Consider the following 25,819-nt stretch of genomic DNA (forward strand, 5'->3'; position numbering starts at 1 on the left):
TAATTACGAAATGTGTGTAATTTAGCATAGGAGGTGTTTTCAGTGACCATTCCTAAATAATCCAACATCTTTATCAACAATTTTATTGTGATTCAAAGGGATATTATATACTCCCAAATCGTGTGCAATATGACGCTCATACAACATTTTGTTTTTTATGTTATGGGACAAAATGACATTTTAGAGCAGTTTAGAGCCATAATTACGAAACGTGTGTTGTTTAGCATAGGGGATGGTTTCAGTGACCACTCCCTAAATAAACCAATTTCTTTATTAACAATTTTGTTATGATTTCAAAGCATATAATCCACTCTCAAATCGTGTGCAATATGAAGCTCATACGACATTCCGTTTTTGAGTTATGACACAAAAACGAAATTTAGATGAAATATTTTGCATTCGGTAGAGACAATCAACGAAAAAAGTCTTGAAACGCTTGCGTGTAAATAACGGAAAACTGTCACCCCTCTCCCCGTGCAATGTTGAGAAATACCAAAGTCTTCAGCGGTTTCCCAATGTGTTCCAACATTGATTGATGGGGAGAGGGAAGGGTAAATCATTGTTGTAGATGTCATGCTTGTTCCCAGGCAAAATATACGTCATTTCCATGATCATATGAAATTCTGCACGGAATTTCGACAGAGTGTACCAAGCGTTCCAAGGACTTTTTTCGTAGATTGTAGACTATGCCATAGTCGATTTTTGATAAATAAAAGCACGTTATTAATCATGATGGAAAGCATTCAGCTGAACTCGAAATTATACTGATATTTATTACATCAAAATACTTGTATAAAATTGTTATGAAAAAGTTTATATAATTATATTAGTGACAGTAAAAGTAAAGTGTACGTAGGCTTATATTATTGAATGCAACATATCATAATGTCATAATTATATTGGCACTTCAATACTGAACAATTCTGATTTTAGAATCTACCAGTTTATTAATCGCGAAAGTCTGAGTTAAAAATCTGGGGAAGCTAACAAACAGAGGGAGTACGGTGACTGAAAAGATCAGTTGTGAAAATCTATCAATTGTGCACACATTAATTAAATCAGAGTTTTAAGCTTAAATACAATATCCAGAGTATGCACAATGGGCAAGTGATGGACTTTTAAACATGTTTACAACATGTACAAAGTGGTGGCAAAATTGTGTTTAGAAAAGTGTTTAATCGCTGAACACTGTTTTTACAGTGTAGAGAAAGCTCGCGATTGGCAGTAGGCTATACCCCAGTAATGCGTAGGCAACATTATGGATGTCAGTTAGCTTGCCCTCTCTTATTCCAGCTTGGCTGAGAGGTGTAACAACTTCCCCGTGTAAACATCCCCGGTCTCCCATCATGGTTAAATACCTGAGACTAAAAAATAAGGTCAAATTGTTTAGTCTCAAGTTAAGGCCTACAGGGTGTAACAATAAAATGTGTACAATTGCATTTTGACTTCTCAGGAAAAAACTAAAATAGTAATGGCAAAAATGTTATATGCAATACAATCAGTAATATCTTGGCTAAAAGGAGACGTTTAGTTTGTTTCGTTACTAGCTTGGGTTCAAAAGTTATGTTTGATTAATCAAATCGTCCAGAAAACGTGTTGGGCCACTTTTGCCATGTTTGGGCATATCAAGTTTCAACCGCGTAGAAATGCTTATCGTGCATTAAAGAACAGACTCAAAAGAATTATAAGTGCATGGTGTTTCTTCATATAATTAACATGAACTTTTAAATAATAATAATAATAATACGATATTTCTTTAAAATCTATAAATGAAGTCATGACATTTCTTGCAAATTAAAATAAAGTACATTAATTTTTCATAAGATATCATTGATAAAAATGAGTTTTTGCTTCCTTAAGTACAAAACAATGACATTTTGAAATTAAAGTTCAGCTGGGCTTCTAGCTGTTCTGGGGCGACCACTATTGCCAGCGTTTCTGTTAACAAATTCTACATACTTCTCACAGTTATATGTTATTGTATATGCCTTGATGGAAGATGTGAGTTTTGAAAATGAGCTATGGTCTCTGCTTGACTCCATGTGCTACCGAATGTCACAATCATAAAAATACGGTCTTACAACGTGAATTGGGGTTGAAGTTGTTGAGCTGCAGCCACGATTTCTAGTAAATGAGGTTTGTATGTCAGTGCTTATATAGTTGTGACTTTCAAAAACTCAATTATGTAATCATTTCAACCACTTCGAATACCCCATTGTTTGAAACTACCTAAGAGCACCGTCCAACTCTATTCAGTCACTTTTGTAACACTTAGACAAAAGTGGCCCAAGCGGTTTTAAGACTAGGTTACATAATTGACCATATCTTCACTTGCATACCATCGATTTTATTGGAACAAAGCTTATCTGGTGGCTAAAGAAATTAGCTTGATAGACATATAAATATCGAACCAAAAAATAAGCGGCATACTTTTGTCACACTATTTTCAAAATTGTACAAATTTTATTGTTACACCCTGTATACTATCTGGTCTCGTCTGGCCTTGCCGAACTTTTTTTTTGTAATCCCCAGCCTATAGGTCTAGGCCTAATTACACAAACAGAAATAGACTGATAACAAAATGTAACTTCACAATAATCTTTAATTCCGCATTATCAAATATGAACAGAGTATCGCAACGGTCTATTGCCATTTGGTCTAATACCATTTCGTCTAATTCCCGTTTAGTCTATATTCAATTGGTCTATTACCAGAAAGGCTAATTGCCACTTAGTCTAATAACAATATAGTCTAATGTCCATTTAGTCTAATATTGTTTGGTCTAATAACCGGTATGTCTACTAACCATATATAGTCTAATAACCATTTGGTCTAATACCCATTTGGTCTAATAACCGTTAGGTCTAATACTCGTATGGTCTAATAACCAGTTAGTCTAATACCATTTCGTCTATTTATTAATAAACTAAATGCTTGTAAGACTAAATGGTTTGTAGACCAAATTAGTAGGCCTATTAGACCAAATGGCTATTAGACCTATTGGTTATAGACCAAATGGGTATTAGACTAAATGGTTTTAGACTTATTGGTTATTAGACTAAATGGTTGTCGGACCAAATGGTTATCGGACCAAATGGTTAAAGGACCAAATGATTATTGGACGTAGTGGATATAGACTTAATGGATTTAGACGAAATGGATATAGATGAAATGGATATTAGACCAAATGGTATTAGACCAAATGGCAAATCCCCATCGCAACATAGATTGAGTACGCTTCAGTGTGTCTCTTTTTAGAGCTGGCAATCGACTACGAAGAATCGTAAGCGAGCGTGATTGATGAGAGAAAGACCGCGGAGCGATATATTTAAATAATTGATAAATCAAAAGAAAATAGCGCCATAACACTTCAACTCATACCATCAGAACAGCTCAGAACCATTTACCTGTATAGGCCTACAGCATTTCTAAATATAGCTCATTACCTCAACACAAACCAATCAGAATCATTACTCTGTATATATATGCATGGTTACTTTTTTATGTTCTAGAAACTTCTGGGGCAATCAACCATCAACTGCAGATCAAACTTTCAGTATCACGTGGAGATGATATTTGTGCCTTTGACTTCAACCCGGGGACTTCATTCACTTCAACGGTCCAGGATTATACCTACGGAGTGCCCCAAGATTTTTTTAAGGGTCCCCTATCACGAAGGGTTCCAGGTAGTCGACGTTAAGGCGTATTTACTGGGCGTATTTATCTCAATCCAAAGTCCCGAAGACTATGTTTTCACTATCCTAGCTACTATGCTAGTGTTTTCCAAATGGTCTTCTATGTTGACCGTAAGCTCCTCTCTCTTGGAGACACTCTTGAGCAAGCTTTCTGCTCCACTTGACAGACAGATAACACACTATGTTAGCCCAGCAAAATACCACAGTTCGTTGATGGAGATATTTCAGTCTGCCGCTTCTCTGAGTCGACAAAAATCGAGCACTATTGGCTCTATACCGCCGTTGGCGTATTTTATTCTCTCTTCTCCACCACAAGAACCGAAGTTTGAAGAATTCAATTATGGTAACTTTTGTACCACTTCTGGCTAACATTAGTTTCACAGAATTCCCTCTTAGATCTTCGTACTGCTGCTAATATCAATTTCTCTCCAGGCCTTATATCTAATTTATTCCTCTTTTAGAATAATCATCCCCCATATATGACACTTTGCATCATTTCTAAAAATAGCTCATTACCTCAACACAAACCATCTGAGAACCATTCACCTGTATGCATCATTTCTAAATATAGCTCATATTTACCTCAACACAAACCAATGATCATTACTCTGTATATGTATGGTTATTGTAATAGCCCCACCACTTATGTTCTAGAAACTCATGGGGCAATAATGATCATTCTAGTGGTTACTAGCATTTTCCATTGAGTTTCCAGACTATTCTAATTACAAACCAATGGAGAGAAATATCATAACTAGTGAAAACTAATATCTGATACATAACTTTTAATGAATACTATAGAATATTTTTGGGGGCATATAAAAGTCTCCCTTCACGTGTATTCTAAAAATTGTATTGTATTTTCGTTGATGAATCATTATCAACTGCACAGCCACCAATCCTGCATGCTACATCATCAAGTTAACAACCCTACTGAGCAAGAAAATTCTACATCATCAACATTAACAACCCTAGCTCATTGTCATCGAAATCTTCACCATCTTTCTTTTAAGACAATGTGACCCTTTTAGATCATAATTGCAAACGGCAGCGATTCGATTGCCTGCTCAAGCTCAAACATTGACCCCGAGTATTGACCTATATACATTTACATCATTCAATAAACAGATGCACGCGTACTTTTTGGGCGAGAAGCGTACGCGCTTCCGCTATTTTAGTTTCACTTTTGACATTTACATGACCTCTAGTGTAATCACATTTGATCAATAGCGGAAGTTGCACCGATATCATTATTGACAGAAGCAGCTGTAATATTTGCACAGTACAAGTTGCCAGTTTGTCGTCCACATTTACTCCCACATATTATTTGCCTGCTCGCTGCATAATTCGTAAGCAAGATTACGGACATAATTTGTTTGTTATAATGATTGATAATGTTGATCATAGGATTATGGTGAAATGGGTGAAAAAGTAATCAAGGACGTTCATCACTTTAAGCCAGCAAGTTTATAGCACTCCCCTCCTAATGATGACAAATAAAAATCAAAGTAACACTGTATTATCAATATCATAACTACACCTTTATCTTGACAGTTCCTCATTTGCTCGCCCTATTCCTTTTTAAAGGAATATTTGTTATGTAATATGTCCATTTACTTAGGACTTGCTCAGACCTTCAAACCTTTGATACATGATCTTATAGAATGCTAATATTTTGCTCCTTAATTTTACTTTATCCCAACAGGTTGTTTGGAATTGTTTGGAATCGCCATCAACAATGTCAGCGGATGGTAACTGTGACCATGGTCCTTTCTGTTGCGAGACCTGTCGCAAAGAACTTGACACACTGCGCTCCGAACTGAAAATTCTTCGCAACCAATTCCAAGTCCTAAGCGGAAGAAAAGACAGCGACCTCGCTCTGCCCGGCTTAGAAGATGACAATGCCGCCATAAGAGATTGCCTCGAAGTTGTCCAAATGAACACGGATGGCGTCCCAACGAGGTTCAAAGTTAAAGACGCCGTGTTGGTAGATTTGAAATCAAAAAAGGATGACCGACCCTACGTGGCTCGTCGGCTTACAGATCGTCTGTTCACCAAATTAGAGCGAAGTGACAGTAACGTACAAGGAAGGAAGAATAAGAAGGCGTTGGATCCGCAACGAATGGCGGCCGTCCGCGATGGCACATTCAAAGTCTGCCCTACGCCGAAAAATGACCAGAAGGCTTGGCAAGAGTGCATTGTCTCCATAGATGCGGCTAGTCGTGGACTATTTCGGCAGGATCGTAGCAAGAAGCGGTCGAGTAAACGAAAACTTGAGATAGGTTCATCGAGTTCAAATAGCAAGCGGTGATGTTAGCAGCTTAGCGGTGGCGTCAGCAGTGAACTGTCAGCTGCAGCAGCAACCGTCAACTGCAGATCAAACTATCAGTATCACGTGGAGATGTTGTGCCTGTCCCTCAACATGCTCAACCCAGGAACTTCAACATGTTCAACGGTCCAGGATTAAGCCGACGGAGTGCCCCAAGAATTTTTTTAGGTTCCCCTTTCACGAAGGGTTCTGTAGTTGACGTTAAGGCGTATTTACCGGGACCGGGCGTATTTATGTAAAGAGACTATAAAGAGTGAGAATCAGACAATCAACAGAAAGAATCGGTGTACATAATCATGATAATAGGCATAGGGCCTATAAGTTGTACGAGGTAATGGTGAACATGTTAGTCATTCGAAGCATTCTTCCATGCATGCCACAAGCATGTCATGCATAACAGCCAATCCGAATAAGTGATCTCCTTGTTTCCAAAGGTTTTGCACGTTCCTGTTGATGTTGACATAGCAAATCGCATTAAATTTGTACCAACTTTATAATTATCAAATTATTATAGCTCGTATGAAAACGAACAGAATAGTAGAGGAGGGCGGGTTAGTGTAGTGGTCTTCTCACTCGCTTCTCACCACTGTGGCCCGGGTTCAATTCCCCGCGGCGCCACATGTGAGTTTGGTTGCCGATCCATGCTCGTCCTCGCAGGTTTTTCTCCGGGTGCTCCGGTTTCCCTCCTGCATCTAAAATCGGACCTCTTCCCATATCCCTGTCCCGTCATATCCAGATGGCGTCCCTTAAATTTAGTAGCCTCTGAGCACTATTGGGATTAGCCTGGCTTCGGCCGAATGTTATAAATATAAATAAATAGTCGTGACCGCGTCTTGCACAGCATGCCTACTTTTTGTAATAAATATCCCACAAGGCATTGGCCTAATTCTCAGCTTCCGTCTACGATATTCATGTTCCAATATTGTTTTTCACACGCTCATGCACATTCAAACGTGCGCGGAGATGAGAGTATCAATCATGATATCTGATTACATGTAGGCTACTAGAGTACATGGAATAGAAGGAATAAATCTTAATAACAAATGCTACACGAATATTAAGCCATAAAACTTCTTTCAATCCGCCTACTGCGCAGATTTATCTGCCTAAAATTTTATTTAACCATGTTAGATTATAGACCATTCCTATAATTGGCACTTTACTGCCGTTGATGGGGTGAACATTGATATCACGTCTTTCTTGACCTCATTTTGTTATATATTGTAATCACTTGATGCCCTTCTTGACCTCGCTTTCGTTATTTTATAATACGAGATGCGAATGGGATATTGATATTCACCCCATCAACGGCAGGAAAGTGCCAATTACAGGAATGATATGAAGTACAATAAAATAAACATGTATAAACTATTATAATATGATAAATATGTGCAGTCAGCGCACAGTGAATTTTGTATTTACATTCCTCCTATAGACGAATCCAACGAGCCAAGTGATGGTCAGAATTTGTCAGAATTTATTCGGCCATTATTGGGTCCCCGGCGCACCAAACGGGTGTTGTGACTGCTCAATTGTTTGTTTAAACGGTTGCTCCGTGTGGAGACACGCTTGGGTCCTGATGGGACCAGGCTTAAACAAAATGCTCAAGCCAGGCTAAAAAGCCTATAGACGAATCCAACGAGCCAAGTCATGGTCAGGATTTGGTCGGCCATTACTGGGTCCCCGCAGCACCAAACTGGTGTTGTGACTGCCCAATTGGGTGGCTTAAAGCCGCTTAAAAATCGATGTTAGATTCTTTTGTGTTGAAAACTGTCCTCATTCTTTTGTCTACGTGTAGTAGGCCTACGGTGATAGAATGCAGTTTAAAATACCTTCCAAGGCCGCATCATTTCACATTTTAGGTGAAATTGTGCCGACGGGGACCCAACTATGGCTGCCATTGAGGTGTAATAGGAATGCGTGAAATTGGATTCGTCTATATAAGCATTGGGTGGGAGGATTAAAGCCGCTTAAAAATCGATGATATATTGTATTGTGTTGTAAACGTTCATCATTCTTTTGTCTACGTGTAACACTGGTGATGGAATGCAGTTTAAAATTCCAGCCAGGGCGCATCATTTTACAGTTCAGATGGAATAGACTCAGCGGGGACCGGGCGGGGACCCAGCTATGCGGGCGAGAACGCAGCTATGTCCGCCATTGAGGTGTAGGAATGCGTGAAATTGGATTCGTCTATACCTACTTTGGTCAATGTAGATGAGCTACTAAAGAGGATATATCCCAGCAAACATGAAAAAGTTCTTAAATTAAAAGTAAAATTCAAAACGTTTTAAAAACATTTAAACGTCAGGACACTTGCCCCTTTTCTTTTCATTTGCCCTCCAGATTTTCTCTTTCATTTTTTGTCAGAGGGGCACTTTTTTTTTCACTTTTTTGTCAGGGGGGGGGGAACACTCTGCTTCCCCAGGCTGCTGGCTACGCTACATGTTCTAATTAGAACCTTTTTTGTCCTCTCATGAGAACCCTCTCTCTTGAACCTCTTAAAAAGGTTAATTTGGGAGAACCCTCAAAGGTTCGCTAAAGAACCGAAAACGGTATCTGAATAATGTTGCATTTTATTCGACGTCGAATTTCGATGGGGAATGCTATTTTCTGCAACAAACATTCGCTAATAGATAAAAATGACTTGCATCAGGTTAAACAACGTTTATTTGACGTCGATAATTTGACGTCAAATAAACATTCTGTTTCAGGGCTTATAGTCGGTCAGTGTTTGTGGAATACCATTTTATAAGTCAATATCCTTAAAATATTATAATGGATTTTGCCACAATGGTTTTTTTTCAACGAAGTCAGTTTTTGAGTCCACCATTGTAGCAGCATTGCAGGCAGTTTTATGTGTAATGCAGAAACAATTAACATCTCCAATCATAATTATTATTATCATTATCAGTGAGGTCTACATCTACATGACCCACTTGACGTTCCCGTAGGTGTTTCCCTAGTTTCCCCAAGCCTGATGGTGTCGTTCTGTTGTTCATCCTCTTGTTCATCCTCTACAAGATATTCGGCAACTTCCTTGAATGCTTCCTCTATCCCTTCACCTGCATGGAAACAAAATAATACCGTAAAAACTCGATAATTAGCATATGTGCTTACTATCGAGCGCTTTTAAAACATGCAAACATGAAGAGCCCCATCCACAAAAGTGTAAAGGGGTTTGAGCAAATCATCGATACACATAATTATATACGAACAAGCAAACCTGCAAATGTATGTGTCAACCCCATTAGCTCAGTTGGTAAAGCGCCGAACTTTGGTATAATTTCATGTTTTCAAAAGCGCTCGATAGTATGCACATAATGCTAACTATCGAGTTTTTACGGTATACTTTTCAACACCAATAGTCGTTTGATTGAAAGACCATTTTAAGACCGAAATTCAACTTAATTATAACCAAATTAGTGGTATTTGTGCGAAGTTTCGCGCGCACCATTGTTTCGGAAATTGTGGTTGGGTAGGGTAGGGGTGTCACCAACAACACCCCTAGCCTCAAGAATAATTCAGAAATCAATATAATTTTCATCCTGATGTAAATGATGGTCATAGCACTCGCCCTCAAGCATGTGTGGCCAATTATAGATCATTATGTAAATCATGCTCAGAGTCTAAATCTCCAAAAAAGACATTCAGACTTTTGATTACATAATTGATTAATTGCTTGTGAAGTTGACAAATAAATAATGAGGTGTAATTAGTTAGTATGATTAGTTAAAAGTAACTGTTGATTCAATGACCGGATATCAGACAAGAAAGTAGTCTGCGAGCGAAAAAACTTTATTGGAGGTAAATTAGTCCGTATGGTGCTTTCGGTGCTTTTGAAACTAGTCAACTTACTTTGACCCCTTAACGTACACAAAAACAAAATTTGATGTTTTATTGGGATGTGGACGACCCTATTCTTTGCATCTCAAATATTTGTTTCCTGAAATAATGTGTAATAAATAAATAAATAAATAAATTTCGTATTTATATAGCGCCAGATCTTGACAGATTCAAAGCGCTGTAATTTCGCTGCCATGGTGAATCATCACAATCAGATCGCATCAACTCAGGCCAGTTGCAGCCGAACGTACCTGGCGCAAACCTATCCGCACTTAGATTGTAACATCCACCAATTTTCTTTGCAGCTCCCCAAATTCCATTGGGTGAATGAAGTTTTTGATAACCAAACAACTATCACCGATTTTTTGATGGGGAACAAATGTGATGTAGACCGTGAAAGTTTTTAGGCATACAACTTCGCCAAACTGCCTTATTTATAAAAGATAATAAACCTGAATTGAACTCCTTAGATTTCAGAATTCACATTAAATGGTGGAATAACGTTCTTATTAAATATCAAATAAGGTATTATTTTTCCTGCCAATGTATGTCGGGGTGTTTATGAATGGGTGTGGTGTCTGGGGTGGGGCGTGTGTGAAGTGGGGTGGATAGCTGGGGTGGTCACGGCATGGCAAGGGTTGCAGATATACCGTAAAACCTCCGGTCTACAAGCATATAGCGTGCTTGTGATGAAAGCTAAATTAATCCAGACGTTATTATGGAATTTGAGCAAATAAATGACAGATCCAAACATAATTATTTTATATAAACAAGTTTTACCGTAAGACCAATCTATTGGCATATTTACGCATGTATTGTATTAATTTAGCTTTCATCAAAAACACTATATGGCCGATATGTTTGTAGACGAGGTTTTACGGTATAATTTATATTCACCTGTTTTTGCTGATACCAGGAAATGTTTCTTACATCCGATAGCTTCACATAATTGATCCGCATCTCCCTCGGGAACTTCCCGCTCTTCATCACACTTGTTCCCCATCATAAATAACACGCCTGGAAGATAATGTGCATACAAAAAAGTAAATATAATGACACATCTAAATGGTATTAAAACAATTTATCTGAGGAGTTTCGTTTGATATGCAATCAATTAAAAGATCTCACCATTTCATATCATCTTAATCGAGTTGATAAAAGAGAATAAACGTGGATAATCCAATATCCTGTATGGAATGTTTTTTATTGACTTGCGGACTAATTTATCGCGATGTCTTTTTTAACGGCACTTCGTGTCTGGACTGTGATGACGATGAAGATGGGTTTTTAATGGTTAAAATAAAGTTATTATATTGTTTAGATCCCTAAATCCTAAAAATGCAAAGATTCATATATATACTTTAAGTAGTTGGGAAGTAATGGCCGGTTTCAGTTATACAACAATATAGCTTATTGCAGAAAACAATATTCCTTTAAAAGGGAAGGCCCCCGACATGTATGAAGAAATGAGAGGTAAGTTTTAATAGAATAATAGGTATACGTCAGCTTAGTTTTAGTGTACTATAGATATTTTAGTGAATTGTTGAGAACATAGAGTACATTCAATTCGATTGCTAGCTGGCTTATTATTCCAAAACAAAACCCAGGTTATCAGCATTCCAGGCACCAAATATGAAACATGATCTTCATTTGTCACGTGGTGTTTTTAAAGACAATTCTTGTTATCATGAGTATTTAATCTGTAAGCTACCTCGTGAGTAAGGTATTGGGCAATATGTTTATAGTGGTCCAAGTCGGTATAAATGAGTTGACATGTGACATAACACAATTATTCAATGAAATCCCGGATCATACTGATCTAGATCCAGATCAAATGGGCTAATCTGATTCCAGATAAGCCTAATCTGATATTCTAGATTTGATAAACTTTATATATTTTAATCTTGGACATGAAGATTAAAGATGTGTGCTCTTAAGAATGTAGTCTTGAAAACAAACAAACAGAAAATACATGTATCTGCAGATTTCGTGTATAACAAACTTTTTCTTTTCACATGTTTCATTTCGGGTTGGGAAATTGTTCATAAATTTCCCATATAAAAAGAGAATGCATTCTTCTTAAAAATCTTACCGCCATGAATTCTTTCATATTCATCTGCCCAAGCTTTGACATGAAATAACGACTGTTTATCAGTAATGCTATAAACCAAAATAGCACAAGATATTCCACGATACAGGTTGACTGGTGTAAAACCCGGGTTATCCTTAAACACGTTGTCATATACTCGAAGCTGTAAATAAAGGTGAAGAAAATTACATGGACTAGGCCTACTATGGATAGGCCATTCCTATAATTGGTACTTTCCTGCCATTGATGGTGTGGCGACCGATATCACGTGTTATAAAACAGGCCTAATGAAAGCGAGGTCAAGAAGTGTGTCACGCGATTAAAAAAATAACGAAAGCGGGATGAAGAAGGGTGTGATATCGATGATCACCCTGTCAACGGCATGTAATAACCAATTATAGGAATGATCAATAAATGAGATGACGTCAGTGTTTATCAACAAAGGCAAGGGACTGGTATATCGATATGCTTGAGTGAACCCCATGCAACCACTACACTGTTCAATAGCCTTATTGTGATGTGGCGGGAGTTTTAAAAACACGAGCCCTGAACAAAATACGATGCGCGAGCATACTGCCAGGCAAAAAACAATTAAAATTGTTATGATGCGTGCGCATACTGCCAGGTATTGACGTCAGAAGTCAACTCACCTATAGACAAAAGTGAAATGTTGACTAAAATGATTTTAACATTTTCGTTATAATTAGTTATCAGTGATGTTAATTAATCAAAACGAATAATAACGAACTTTTGAAATAGATTTGATCACATACATTATTAATAGTTGTATAACAATTAACTTATCATCCATTTTGTTTCTGTTTCGATATTATTTTCATTATTATTACAAGAGAATTTTGACCAAAGTATACACAAATGTCAGGCTCTTGAATTGGAAGTTGGAGCATTACAAAAACAGTGTCTGGCGCTGTTTGTATACAATTTGTAGTCATGTTTAAACATATGAACACGAATAATTTGTAAATGAACCTATAATAGTACCGCTCCGAAGCTCCCAAACTGGGAGCTGATAAAAGCACGAGAGGAGTTTCCATGCATGAAGTATATGGTCCAAAGTTTATTTTACGGGATGGAGGCAGTTTGGTTGGATTTGAACCCCCTTGACCCCTAGAGGTCACGAAGGGTCATACAGGAGTAAAACATTGTAAATGCTCCAATCTTGTCAACAGATATCGTACCAAATTACTCTTCTGATCACAAGGATGAACATTGTAAAGTTTGTGCTATCTTGGACCTATTGTTATATGGGGTTATTCTACAAAACCCCCATTTTTTTTTATCCCTAGTGTAAGAGAGCACGAAATACTAATAGGGTTAGGTTAGGGTTAGGATTTAGGGTTAGGATAAGGGTTAGGATTAGAGTTGGGATTTGTTTGGTATTCTCTTACACGAAGGATACACCCATTTTTTGACTTCTGAGCCCATCAAATGACCCCTTTTTTGGTGTCAAATCTCTACCCAAACGACCACTATAGTTTCAAACATCCCCGTCACCGGCGGGGATGCCCGTCACCGGGGATATGTCCGCACGTCCCCGTCATTTCCGCACATCCCCGTCACTTCCTCCTGGGGATGGACCTACAACCCCGGGACTACAAGTTAATTTAAACATTTACTGAACTCGCCAACTTACCTTACACACTGTTTTACTATCAATTGGTATAACTTTCAAGCAAGAATCGTGAACCGTTGTCACATTTTGGTTGGAGACAAATCTGTCATTTTTCAATCGTAGCACCATTGCTGTTGTACCAACTCCGGGACCACCGAGTAGTCCGACACCGAACGTGAAATGTGTTACTGACATTTTGTATGTTGTAAAATAAATTGAGTAATGTATCGGTAAGCTTATATACCTATAAAGTTCCACACTTGAGGCTTGGTGGACACTTTGATTGAATATAATAAATATTTGCTTGATTGTCAAAACTGAATTTAGCTAGTGTCACATATGAATTATTATCAACTGCACTAGTGTTATTGAAATGACAATAAGCGCACAAAAACATTGGTATAGACCGTCATATTAATATTTAGAATGAACTTGGAGTTTGACCTATACTAAACGTGCCTGTATGATAACTTTACACGCATCAATTAATATCATAATAGTTCCGCTTTCCGGTATAGTTACACTGATACTACTATATAGCCTAAGTTTGAAAAGCGCCAATTCGACCTCCGATTCCTATTACTTCCTTTATTATCATTAGAGGTCAAAATAATGTTATAATCATTAGTCAAAACTTTGATCACTATTTTTAGTATACTGTACTTTATTTTGAAGAAGCATGTTTCTAATAATATAATAAATTAATGGTCGGCACACCATGCATTTTCCAGTCTAATTTCTGCATTTTTTGAGGACTTCGACAAATCTATGTATGCACTTCAAACTATAACTGACTTTCATCGTTAATATTTAATTCGGGAATTTCTTGATAGCGTTAATAGGTAATCCGGGAATTCCCCGATAAACACTATCTTGTGTAATAACCGCCATTTTATATACATACCGTAAAATCTCTTCTGCAAGTATACCGTATAGTTTGTTTTTGATGAAAGCTTTTAAGCTTTTTTCTCTTTTATAGAACCCATACCATGCATTCGTCTTGTGTGCCAGATTTATTTGTTTCAATATTTCTATAGTGAAACATGATGGAACTAATATTTAACTGTAACCATCTTGAAATAGCAATGTATATGTCGGCGGCGTTCCAGCAGCATTAGCCTTTTCGAAGTATGGCGTACACAAAAGGAGGGCAATCTTCAAGTTGGGTAAAACACGGCAAATTCACAAGACTTTACCCACTTCTTGCAGCGCCATCCTATTGTGTCCGCCATATCTCGAAAAGGCTAATTGCATGGCAGTCCTTATAAATATAAAATCTCTAATCATATTTTATTGTCAACATCCGCAAGACCCACTTGATGTGTCCGTGGATGTTCCATTCGTTTCCCCGAGCATAATGATATCTCTTTGTTGTTCATCCTCCTGTTCATCCTCTACAAGATATTCGGCAATTTCCTTGAATGCTGCTTCTATCCCTTCACCTACATTGAAACAAACGGAATAATGCAAACCGTTTGATTTAATCCTGATATTATAAACTTTTAAGACATAACCGTAACCATCACCCCTATATGACAATGACTCGTGCATGGTACTCACATCATTCGATCTTGCGACTGCAATGTCTTATTTAATTTTGCACGAAGTAAATTTGTATTGAGTACCAGTTAGCCTTTTAAATGATTATCTTCAAAAATCCAGTACCGTCGCGTCATTTACCTTTAAACATGTTAAAATATCGGCTCTTGAAGTAATGTATGTGCCCTAAAATTTGAACGTAAAAATGGTTCCCCCTTTTTTTCAATAAAGCTGCGATAGCTTAAATTTAATTCATTGAACATGTCCTTAAGGTTACACAAAGAGACGTATAAAAAACGTATAAAAGACGTATAAAGTTGTTCTCTAAAACAGAGTTTTCTCAGTAATCAAATATCGCAGCGAGTGAAATGTTGGTGCATTGGATGTAGCTTAACATTTTTGTGTGTGTTATATACAAATTATTAGAATAAATTTTAAAATCCTTCGTTTAAAGCATTTTTACCCACCATGTTCACAAGATCAAAAACACGTTCCATGAGGTTTTTTCAAATGTGCGCTCCGTATAAATCCACACCGAGCGATTGTTTTCTTCTTTTTCGTATTGTATTACAAATCGATCAAAGAAATAATGTTGCCATGGGGAAGAACCAAATACAGTACCGATTAAATTTTAAAAGCCCGTTTTGGGGGAAAATTTTGGAGAATTTGCTTGAGAAAAAGCTGGTTTGTGAAATTATCGATATCTTGATTACGAGACGTTAATTTAGACATCTGAATACCTACATTATTTCTCAACATTCTGCCAATTGCTATTCCATTTGATTTTCACTCCAAATTGAAGCTAGTTTTGCAAAAACGAGGTTTTCCTCCATCAGTTCGTTCAAAATTTCAGCGCCGACATGCGTGTTTATTCTAAGAGCCATAATGCGGACGCGATTGTAATCATATGTAATTGCATCCAATTATAGTTATATCATCCGCTTTGAGAACAATCAATCTGTGTAAGTTGATCTGTGGCCTAGTGGATAGAGCGTTGGACTGGGAATCTAATATGAACTATATTTGTGGGTTCGAGTCTCCGTGTGGCTGAATTTTCTTTTTTTTTCTCTCTTTTCTCATTTTTACTTCCTTTCTTTCCTCTTTTCTTTCTCCCTTTCTTTTATCATTTCTTTTTTTTTCATTTCTTTCATTTCTTTCTTTCTTTCTTTTTCGTTCATTTTCTTTTCTCTCTTTCTTTCTCTTTTCACTATTTCTTTATTCTTTCTTGCTCCTTTCTTTTTAGTTTTATTTGATTGATTCGCTGAGTGCAGTGAATCGTGATTGATTGTTTTTCACTTTGTAGGCCTGCTAAGTCTGTCTTGTTGATTTTCATCCCAAATTCGATTTACAAATAATTGCTTTTTGATATTGTTGTTGTTGCCTACCCTTACATTGTAATCAGGGAATAGCAGCATTGATTTCATCAAAGATATCAAGGCTATAAATTCAAAATCAACACATTTTCCAGGGCGTAGCTTGACGAAGTTCCCCCAATCAATTTTAAAATTTATAAAATCCTTGTGAAAATTGCCGAAAATGGCTTGTGACACCCCCACCCTCCGGCATCCGAGCTCCGGGCACGAGCTAAGCCAAGTTTCATAGCCTTTTCATGTCTTGACCGTGGATCGATATTCTATTGTAAGTAGGCCTACGTCCCGGTACGCTTGTTCATTTTCTGCATGGCTGTTTCTGTTATGAACTTACGCCCTCTGAAATCAAGCGCATGAAAAACTCTCGGCTAACCTTAAGAACTTTGGATGCTGTTGGACAGCGCGTTCTGCGATTTTCTATTCGCTGCCCGGAGATTCGCCTATTGACTAATGCGCCATACGGCGAAGCTATACGGTATGTGTGTGGATCTGAACCATGCAGCCATTTTTGGTTGCGATATATAAGAACAACCGAAAGCTAATGAACCACAATTATATCAATTACTATAGCCTAAAGCTGCGAAATTTGATTATCTCTTTCGAATTAAAATCCGTAAGCTTCTTCTTTTTTTACCCGAGCACTGGGATTTCACGAACTTTATTATCAAAGAAACTTTGCATACATAGACCATTTTTTTTCGGCCCCATGTCACGGGGGAAATTGCCTAAAATTGTCAAAATTGACCAAAGTGAAAAGTTTTTTCATAAAGTTGTATAAAATTGCGCAAAGTTACTCGAGGTTAATGCAAAATTGAAAAAAAAAAATAGCAAAGTCGATTAACAACTTAGCACAATTTTGCGAAATTTTTGTCAATTTCGGACAACTTTGGGCAATTTCCCCTGTGACATGCTGAGACGAATATACCTTAGGTATATTCGTCTCAGGTGACATGGGGCCTTCTTTTACGACAAAGCCAAAAATTGGGGAGAGGGAGGGGTGCTCCCTTTTGATGCGGTATAAGTTGCGGGGGTGAGGGAGTAGGGGGGTGTGCGCGTGGATACATATGGGGTGGTGGCTGACTATACTCACCTGTTTTTGCTGATACCAGAAAATGTTTCTTACATCCGATGGCGTCGTATAATTGATCCGCATCTTCCCAGGGAACCTCCCGCTCTTCATCACACTTATTCCCCATCATAAACAATACACCTGAAGAAAATTTACAGACACAATGATTAAGATATTAAGAAATCTAGGAAATGGCTTCAAACAATTTACCTGGTTTCTGATCAGGAGTTTTTGATTGGATGATATTTATGAAAAATGCAAGACCATGTCGTCATTATCATCACATATAATCTCACGCGTAAAAACAAAAACAACAAACAATAACAAAACCATCGATAGGGTTCAAATTGGGAAACTTTCATGATAAAATAGGCCTACTAGTCTCATCAAGAAATACATTCTTACCGCCATGATTTCTTTCATATTCATCTGCCCAAGCTTTGACGTGAAATAATGATAGTTTATCCGATAGGCTATAAACCAAAATAGCACAAGATATCCCACGATACAGGTTGACCGGTGTAAATCCTGGATTTTCTTTAAAAACGTTATCATAAATTCGCAGCTGAAAATAAAGAAATATTAAATCCAAATAATATACCGTAAAAACTCGATAGTTAGCTTTTATAGGTGCTTACTATTGAGCGCGTTTGAGAACATGAAATTGTACCAAAAGTCCGGCGCTTTGCAAATGGCCCGCAAATGGGGTTGAGACAGACATTTGCAGGTTTAGTTGTTCGTATATAACTGTGTATCGATGATTTGCTCGGCCCTTTATACTTTTGTGGATGGGGCTCTTCATGTTTGCATGTTTTAAAAGCGCTCGATAGTAAGCACATATATATGCTAACTATTGAGTTTTTACGGATATATGAACGGTGTTTTTTTTTCTTTCGACGATTTAATATCGATCTGCATGTTCCGGTTATAAATGTCACACCTTTTTTAAAAATCTTTTTATTAAACTACGGTAACGATCGAAATTAATTAAAACTTTTATACTTTTATCATGTGTTTTCGTGATCGAAATATCGCATGTATACCAACTTATCAGCCATTAATTTCTGTTTCACCTCTTAGTTTCAGCATCGTGATTAGGCCCTATATGATGCTTTTCATCCCAGCTATTAGGCTTACACTTTAAGGGGGTACTACACCCCTGTCCAATTTTGTGCCTATTTTCGCATTTTTCTCAAAAATTATAGCACAATCATGGGGACAAGTAAGATACAGGGTGTCCCAAAAAAAAAAGAGGCCCCACATTGCGCCCTCTTTTTCTCCTATTTCTGAAACGTTGATCAAATATATTTTGGTATGTAAAGAAACCCTAAATCGTTAGCTTTAATAAACCAAAACAATTCTTTCAATCGACTCACAATTTTTGAAGATATGCCCTCTTTAAGAAATGTACCCGTTTTTCACTCTGTCCACGGATGAGGTTTGGCTACATCAAAGATTTAAACGAAACACACGGTTAATGACATGGATAGATAATAGCATTAGTCTTGGGAAAGCATTCACTATAAGCGAGGATCACCAGCTAGCTTCAAACATCTTCGCAACCCCATATTACTGCTGCATTTGCAAGTATCCGGCGCACAAGGCCTTAAGGATGGTACGCAACGCAATTAATGCAATGAGAACTAGGGCTGAAACCTGTATTCGTCACGGAGGCAACCAGGTAGAGGGCAGAGCAGCACAGTAAACTCACTTCAACAGAACCAAAGACAAACTAAACAGCCCTTTTCAGGGCTACCTTTTATTCCAAAAAGAGAAATGACTTATGTTGTCAATAAAAAGAAAGCAAGAAACGAGAAAAACATAAGTAATTGCAAGTATAGCAAAAGAAGTCCCATCCCATATCAATTTCGCCCAAATTAATGACACTTAACAAAATCCATAACCCATAAGCCCACCGGTAAAGCCCATTCCCTTAAATAAAGTTGTTATTTTATAAAGTTATCATCGAGGAATGTTTTATATGCATGCATGGTATATGCACTTTCCAATCTTTGAAGTAGCCAAACCTCCTCCGTGGACAGAGTGAAAAACGGATACATTTCTTTAAAAGGACATATCTTCAAAAGTTATGAGCCGATTGAAATAATTGTTTTGGTTTATTAAAGCTAACGATTGAAGGTTTCTTTACATACCAAAATATATTTGATCAACTTTTCAGAAATAGGAGAAAAAGAGGGCGCAATGTGGGACACCCTGTATGTATGTCATAGGGGCAAGGACTACAACTAAAAAAAAAAGAAGAAAAGCGCAGTGATTTATAGTGCGCTACGCACAGGCACAACGCCTAGACGTTGATCCACAAGCCTCAGCACACTTTACAGGTTGTCGCTGACCACTATAATGGCCCCACATCATTCCATAAACCATTAAACAACCATTAAACTACTGCACTGGAAATTTTTATTTCAGCACAGACAACAATTGTGGAGTTACAGTCAGAAATGAGGGAAAACCAATATTTGATCAATAACTAATTGCTTTGAGTTGCTGAATTTTCAGTACAGTAGTTGTTGTCCTTGCCCCTATAATATACATATCTTACTTGTCACCAACGTGATATAATTTTTGAGAAAAATGCAAAAATAGGCACACAATTAGCCAGGGGTGTAGTAGGCCTACCCCCTTAATATCATTAGATTTATAAAGTTGACTTCGAAGATTGTTATATAAAAAATATCACATTTTAATTATTTGCCATAAAATTTGTATTAGGCCTATATCGCGAATTTCGAACAAATCAAAATTATTTGATATCAGAAGGACATTTCCTGTATTCAGAATGCAATTCGATATGTCTGGTATACAGTGGCGTAACTAGGGTTGGTAGCGCCCGGGGCAAGAAACAAAATTGGCGCCCCACCCGAGAATATCTTATTAGCTAGCCGGGTTGTTCTTGTGGCGCTCAGGGCTAAGGATACACATTGGCGCCCCACAATTCTTGAAACAATTGCGGACAAAAAAGGCCTACCACTAATTAATTGTGGTTACTAGAAGTTGAATATCGGTCTTAAATTTAAATGTTCTTTTAATTGATTTTGTGCTGAAAATGTTTGACTTTCATCGCTTGGAGGGGCGCAGAATCGATGCTGAATTGATCAATTTCAATTGGTCAACCTAAGGGTGGCGCCCGGGGCACGTTTCCCCCCTGCCCTCCCCCCTAGTTACGCCACTGCTGATATATGCTCTCAGGTCCCACAAAAATAGGCCTATTGTGCAAACGTAGGATTCCAAATTCCAGTTGAAATCCATACATCTCCTGTGGAAGACATGATCTCAATCTTCCACACAGGGAGTGAAAAAAAACCCCGTTTGTATTAAAAAATTGGGGTCAACAATAGAATTTATGTGCACAACTTGGCGAAAAAACGAAGTACGTGTTGCCCACGTTCCCCCCCCCCCCCCTCCCAACTTTTTAGATTCTTGAGCGGACTGAGCAAAATGTCCGGCCAACAATTCACAACTTCTGTCGGGAAAAAAATTCCGTCGGTATATCAACAAGTGTGTGCCTCTCAGTTCCGAAAACCTAACGCCACTGATATTAATGACTGATATGGATCAGGGCTGTCAACTTTTTAGAATTGCTTGGCGTGAGGCAGAGGCGTACCGGGATTTGCCGACTTCAATGCTCATTTTGACCTATATATGATTGAGCCACGGCGCTCGAGAATGTGAAAAGCGGGTGTGTGTGTGTGTGGGGGGTAGGAACAACAATTTATTCATGGCGATGCGTGAGATTTTACTCAATTTTCAGCTTTTTGCGTGAGATTTACTTTTAGGCATGAGATTATACTACCTTGGCGTGAGACCGTGAGAAAGTGACCCAATGCGTGAGACTCACCTCACGGCCAATGCGTGAGAGTTGACAGCCCTGTATGGATTTCAACTGCAATTCTGGCCATAAGTGCTGGGACGGTTTTGATAGGGTAATGTAAATCCCCTCGATCAATGTTGAATCCTACTTTTTTGGTCACACGCGCCTGGTGGCATCCATCATTGATTGATGGGGAAGGGGCCAGGGGGAAGGGGAAGCATTGGGGTGTTAGGAAAGGGCTTAGGCTTGACACCAAAGAACCCTCCACTTTATCACGTTAAAAATAACGGAAATAAGGCCATAATATAGTGTACGTTTTCCATAAGTGTCCCAACACATTTTGGCCATGGTAGTGGAATAGTACATCAACTTACCTTACACACTGTTTTATCATCAATTGGTAAAACTTTCAAGCAGGAATCGTGAATCGTCGACACATTTTGGTTGGAGACAAAACGGTCATCTTTCAATCGTAGCACCAATGCTGTTGTACCGACTCCTGGACCGCCGAGTAGTCCGACACCGAACGTGAAATGTGTTACTGACAATGACATAATACTTTTTATAGTTGTTCAAATAAATTGTGAGTTGGTCTGTCGGTAGGCCTATGTCCTCTTCAAGTACCACAGTCGAGGTGGACTGCTTTGATTAAAAAAAATAAATTGTTTAACTGCCAAAGATGTGTCAAAGCTGAAATAAATAATTTGACATAAATTCTTCATCTGATTTGTTACAGCTGTAGGCTACGAGTGTTATTAAAATATAAACCAAAAGCGAATATAAAAATTCACATGTTGCAGAATTAATTTGGAAGTTGACATTATAGGCATATACGTGGCTGATAATGTACAATACAATACTTCCTTTTATAGGATGAGTACATGTATATATACCAAAGAAAAATACCTCCATATGTGGTTGTTCCGCTTTCCGGTACTATAGTCTATTTAAAAAAAAAGGTTGATACCAATTTTCTTCACTTTGTAGCCTATACTTCCAAATTCATTCTACAAGACGACCGAGCAAGTTGGGGGTATAACTTAGGTATCCGTGAGCGTATAGGCCTATAATAGTGCTCATGGTGCTACAGCTCAACTTACCGTACTTTTCCTAACCAGACAGTCCATGCCAAAATTGTTACTACACCTTTACATTTCATCGAATCTCTTTTTGATGTCTGTCATTTTGAACATCACACTTGAAAGATGTATGCTATGTAGAAACTTTATTTTGCAATTTCATAATTTGCATATTATTAGCATATTTGCAAGAAAAAAACATGAAAATCAATAAATACCTATATTTTTCACAATTTCAATATTTTATTAGAAATTAAGCATAGGCCGTTTGTTATGACTTGATGAATGAAACTGTTAAAACAGATTTTGATATTTTTGCTTATTTTTCCTTTTTTGCCCCAAAATGTGTAAAAATCAACATTTTTTGGATGACCTATATTTTCTTTGAATATTTATTAAATTTCTTATTTTAGGTATAATACAGTGCAGAAAAAGATGTCAAAAAAATCTGTTAAAACAGATTTCCAATAAATTGTTCCATTTTCCATTTTGGGTTAAATACTCAATTTTCATGCGCGGGATATTTGAAACATAAAATGAAAACATGTCCATTGCACTTTTTCCTCGAGATGTACTATAATATCAAGGTTACGGATATATTATAATCCCTTCTTATCTTCACTGATCCATCAGATACCTATTGTTATGAATGATCAATGAAAAGGTTCAGAACTGGGCTACTAATGGTCTGTCAAGTATCTATAGTTATTTTCATGAATGTGTCAACTCAAAAATCATGCAAGGTCGAATGTAGGAAAAGTATGATCAGTTGAGCTGTAGGACTATGAGAAAAATATTGAGCTTTCTTTCGATGCCAAAATCGCCATTGTCCTAGGATAAATATTAATGATTAATTTTCATAAATATCACAAATACTATGACTTCGCTGTCTTGATCAAGCAAAATTTAATTAGGTAGGCCTACATTTTCAGACGGTGTCGTCAGAAGGTGACACAATTTTAGAACATGACAAATTTGAACCATTATCTCACAAACATTGTCGTCATTTTGCTTGATCGACACTTAACCATAGCATAGGCCTAATGCTAAAACTTGGTTCTTGGCTATCGGAAAGGAAAGGAAGGAAAGGAACGAAAAAAAAAGAAGAAGAAGAGAATGATCAAAAATGATTATCAAGAAATAAATTATTATTAAAGAAGGAGTTGCCCCCCACGTTTCGACCCCAGGACCGCTCGCGTGCCGAGTACTCTATCGGCGAAGTGTATATTATATAGCCACGGGATTTTCACAGGCCCGGCCGCGCAGTTTATTAGTTTTGAAATCATGATAGGCCGCAAATCACCAAACCTATAACATTAACCCTGCGGCCCAATATGGTTGCAAAAAGAAATTAAGCGGCCCGGCTAACGAAGCCGTGCGTATGACTCGGGTGATTGCGTCATCATGGTCATATTATCACGAGGAATGCATGCATGTGCTGTGGTATTGCTTTGTAAGATTTTAGAGTTAGGGTTAACGAAGGGCTTAATGAAGAGAAATATCTCGGCAAATTAACCCTAAAGCTAATAGTGGTTTTTGGCTATGAGGGGAAAAAAGGAACGGAAAAGGAGAGATGATGAACAAAGGTGTTTTCCGGGGTGTTTTCCTCCGGGTTTCGATCACAGGACCCCTCGCGTGCCAAGAACTCTATCGGCGAAGTGCATCATGTGTATCCATAGGCAAACAAAACCATGCATATGACTCTGGGGTATGACTCACGAGTGATTGCGCCCGGGGATTGCGCGGGATTTGTGCCAAACATCACGTGGGATGCATGCGCAGCCTATGTACGGATAGAGTTAAAGGCCCATTCAGTGATTTGCTCATCCGGACGATCGTAAAAATCAATCAGATTTTCAAGGCCGGATTTACTTTTTTGGGGGCCCTGGGCCAGGCCAAAATTTGGAGGCCCCCAAACGCACCGTGAGGAAGGCATGTGTACTCAAGTGGCCAAGTTTTTAGATTTTACAAGGACATTTTCGCGCGAAGCGCGCGAAAAAATTTCAATTTTATACTATTTTAGCTCAAATTGAAGCTGAACTTTGCTACATAACAGGCAAGTGCTCGCGAAGCGCGCAAAATTTTGCAGTTTTTGGCCCAAAACAATGTGTTTTTCTGCTAAAATGGAAGATGCATACTGTACAGGGCCCTATGGTAAATCCGGCCCTGCAGATTTTGGTACCTTTTTTTGTTATAGAAGATGTGCAAACATAGACTGCTAGTGGTTCAGCTGAAAACCGCGTATTTAAGACAAAATGAGGCATTTTACACGAATCTGTAATTTATATACTGACAGTAGGGCCTATATACATTAGCCAAATGTATTTGAATGGGGCTTGAACTTCTTCAATAGGCCTACTGCTGTTTTCTTCATTTTTTGTTTTTTGTTTTATTTCGAAAATATCAAATGACAATTTGAATGACTTATCCTTTACTTAAGCAATTTATAAACAATTTTATCTTTTTTTTGTGCTAAAATCACTGAATGGATCTTTAATAGTTAGGCCATTCATTACATCTTCTCTGGTTAGGCCTAATAATGCTTTTGTTTGTATTTTTTAGTTGTGAATGTAGGGCCTATTGTTGATTAAAAAACATTTGAACATGTTGAACTTGACGCCCTTAACATGGTTAACCCATCGAAAAATTGGCACCAGGTAGTTAGTTTAAGGGGGTACTACACCCCTGTGGTAAATTTGTGACTATTTTTGCATTTTTCTCAACAAAAAAATAACACACTGGTAACATAAGTTATGTATATTATTGGGGCAGGGATCCAATTACTACACTGAAATTTCAGTAACTCAAGACAAGCGATTCAGCATATATGATAGGAAATGAGGTACATCCTAGCGGTACCTTATTTCTTATCATAAATAACGAACTGCTTGTCTTGGGTCACTGAAATTCCAGTGTAGTAATTGGATTCCTTGCCCCTATAATACACATAACTTTTGTTACCAGTGTGTTATTAGTTTTTGAGAAAATGCAAAATAGACACAAATTTATCGAGGGTGTAGTACCCCTTAATTCAGTGGTCAATTTTCTACAGTCCATGATGTAGCTTAGATTTCAGTTGAAACTAGAAAATGATCATAAACGGCCCACGGCAGTCACGCCTATGTCGTATGGCCGCGCACTATTATACACAACCTTTTTCGGACAGACAGACAGTCATTATAATGTAATACAATTCGCTACTTGCACGGTTCCGCCATTATGCACTATGTGCGGGGAGAGCCTCGAACTGGCAGCATACATGAAAGGAAGAATTATGTAACCTTACACAGAACGTTATGACTAGTTCAATTCCCATTCATGTATGCTGCCAGTTCGAG

General features: G+C 37.8%; 2 protein-coding genes across 2 annotated transcripts; both read right to left on the reverse strand.

Moving 5' to 3' along the window:
* Positions 1–8,426: 8,426 nt before the first annotated feature.
* On the reverse strand, positions 8,427–14,038 carry LOC140165936 (uncharacterized). The gene is made up of 4 exons (XM_072189280.1): positions 13,614–14,038; positions 11,963–12,122; positions 10,768–10,887; positions 8,427–9,089 (listed from the first exon to the last, which is right to left on the reverse strand). The coding sequence occupies exons 1-4, from the start codon at positions 13,785–13,787 to the stop codon at positions 8,935–8,937; spliced, it is 609 nt and encodes a 202-aa protein (XP_072045381.1). The 5' UTR covers positions 13,788–14,038; the 3' UTR covers positions 8,427–8,934.
* Positions 14,039–14,288: 250 nt separating this feature from the next.
* On the reverse strand, positions 14,289–22,225 carry LOC140165937 (uncharacterized). The gene is made up of 4 exons (XM_072189281.1): positions 21,777–22,225; positions 17,976–18,135; positions 17,592–17,711; positions 14,289–15,034 (listed from the first exon to the last, which is right to left on the reverse strand). The coding sequence occupies exons 1-4, from the start codon at positions 21,954–21,956 to the stop codon at positions 14,889–14,891; spliced, it is 606 nt and encodes a 201-aa protein (XP_072045382.1). The 5' UTR covers positions 21,957–22,225; the 3' UTR covers positions 14,289–14,888.
* Positions 22,226–25,819: the final 3,594 nt, after the last annotated feature.

The sequence above is a fragment of the Amphiura filiformis genome, chromosome 12 (genome assembly GCF_039555335.1).
Source record: "Amphiura filiformis chromosome 12, Afil_fr2py, whole genome shotgun sequence".
Taxonomy (NCBI): domain Eukaryota; kingdom Metazoa; phylum Echinodermata; class Ophiuroidea; order Amphilepidida; family Amphiuridae; genus Amphiura; species Amphiura filiformis.

What these genes read in the sequence shown, in the direction of transcription:
- LOC140165936 (XM_072189280.1), bottom strand. Translation starts at nt 13,787, where the DNA reads ATGTCAGTAACACATTTCACGTTCGGTGTCGGACTACTCGGTGGTCCC. An exon ending in ATAGTAAAACAGTGTGTAAG is followed by an intron (nt 12,123 to 13,613) that starts GTAAGTTGGCGA and finishes CTTTATTTACAG; the next exon opens with CTTCGAGTATATGACAACGT. An exon ending in ATATGAAAGAATTCATGGCG is followed by an intron (nt 10,888 to 11,962) that starts GTAAGATTTTTA and finishes ATTATCTTCCAG; the next exon opens with GCGTGTTATTTATGATGGGG.
- LOC140165937 (XM_072189281.1), bottom strand. Translation starts at nt 21,956, where the DNA reads ATGTCATTGTCAGTAACACATTTCACGTTCGGTGTCGGACTACTCGGC. An exon ending in ATGATAAAACAGTGTGTAAG is followed by an intron (nt 18,136 to 21,776) that starts GTAAGTTGATGT and finishes CTTTATTTTCAG; the next exon opens with CTGCGAATTTATGATAACGT. An exon ending in ATATGAAAGAAATCATGGCG is followed by an intron (nt 17,712 to 17,975) that starts GTAAGAATGTAT and finishes AATTTTCTTCAG; the next exon opens with GTGTATTGTTTATGATGGGG.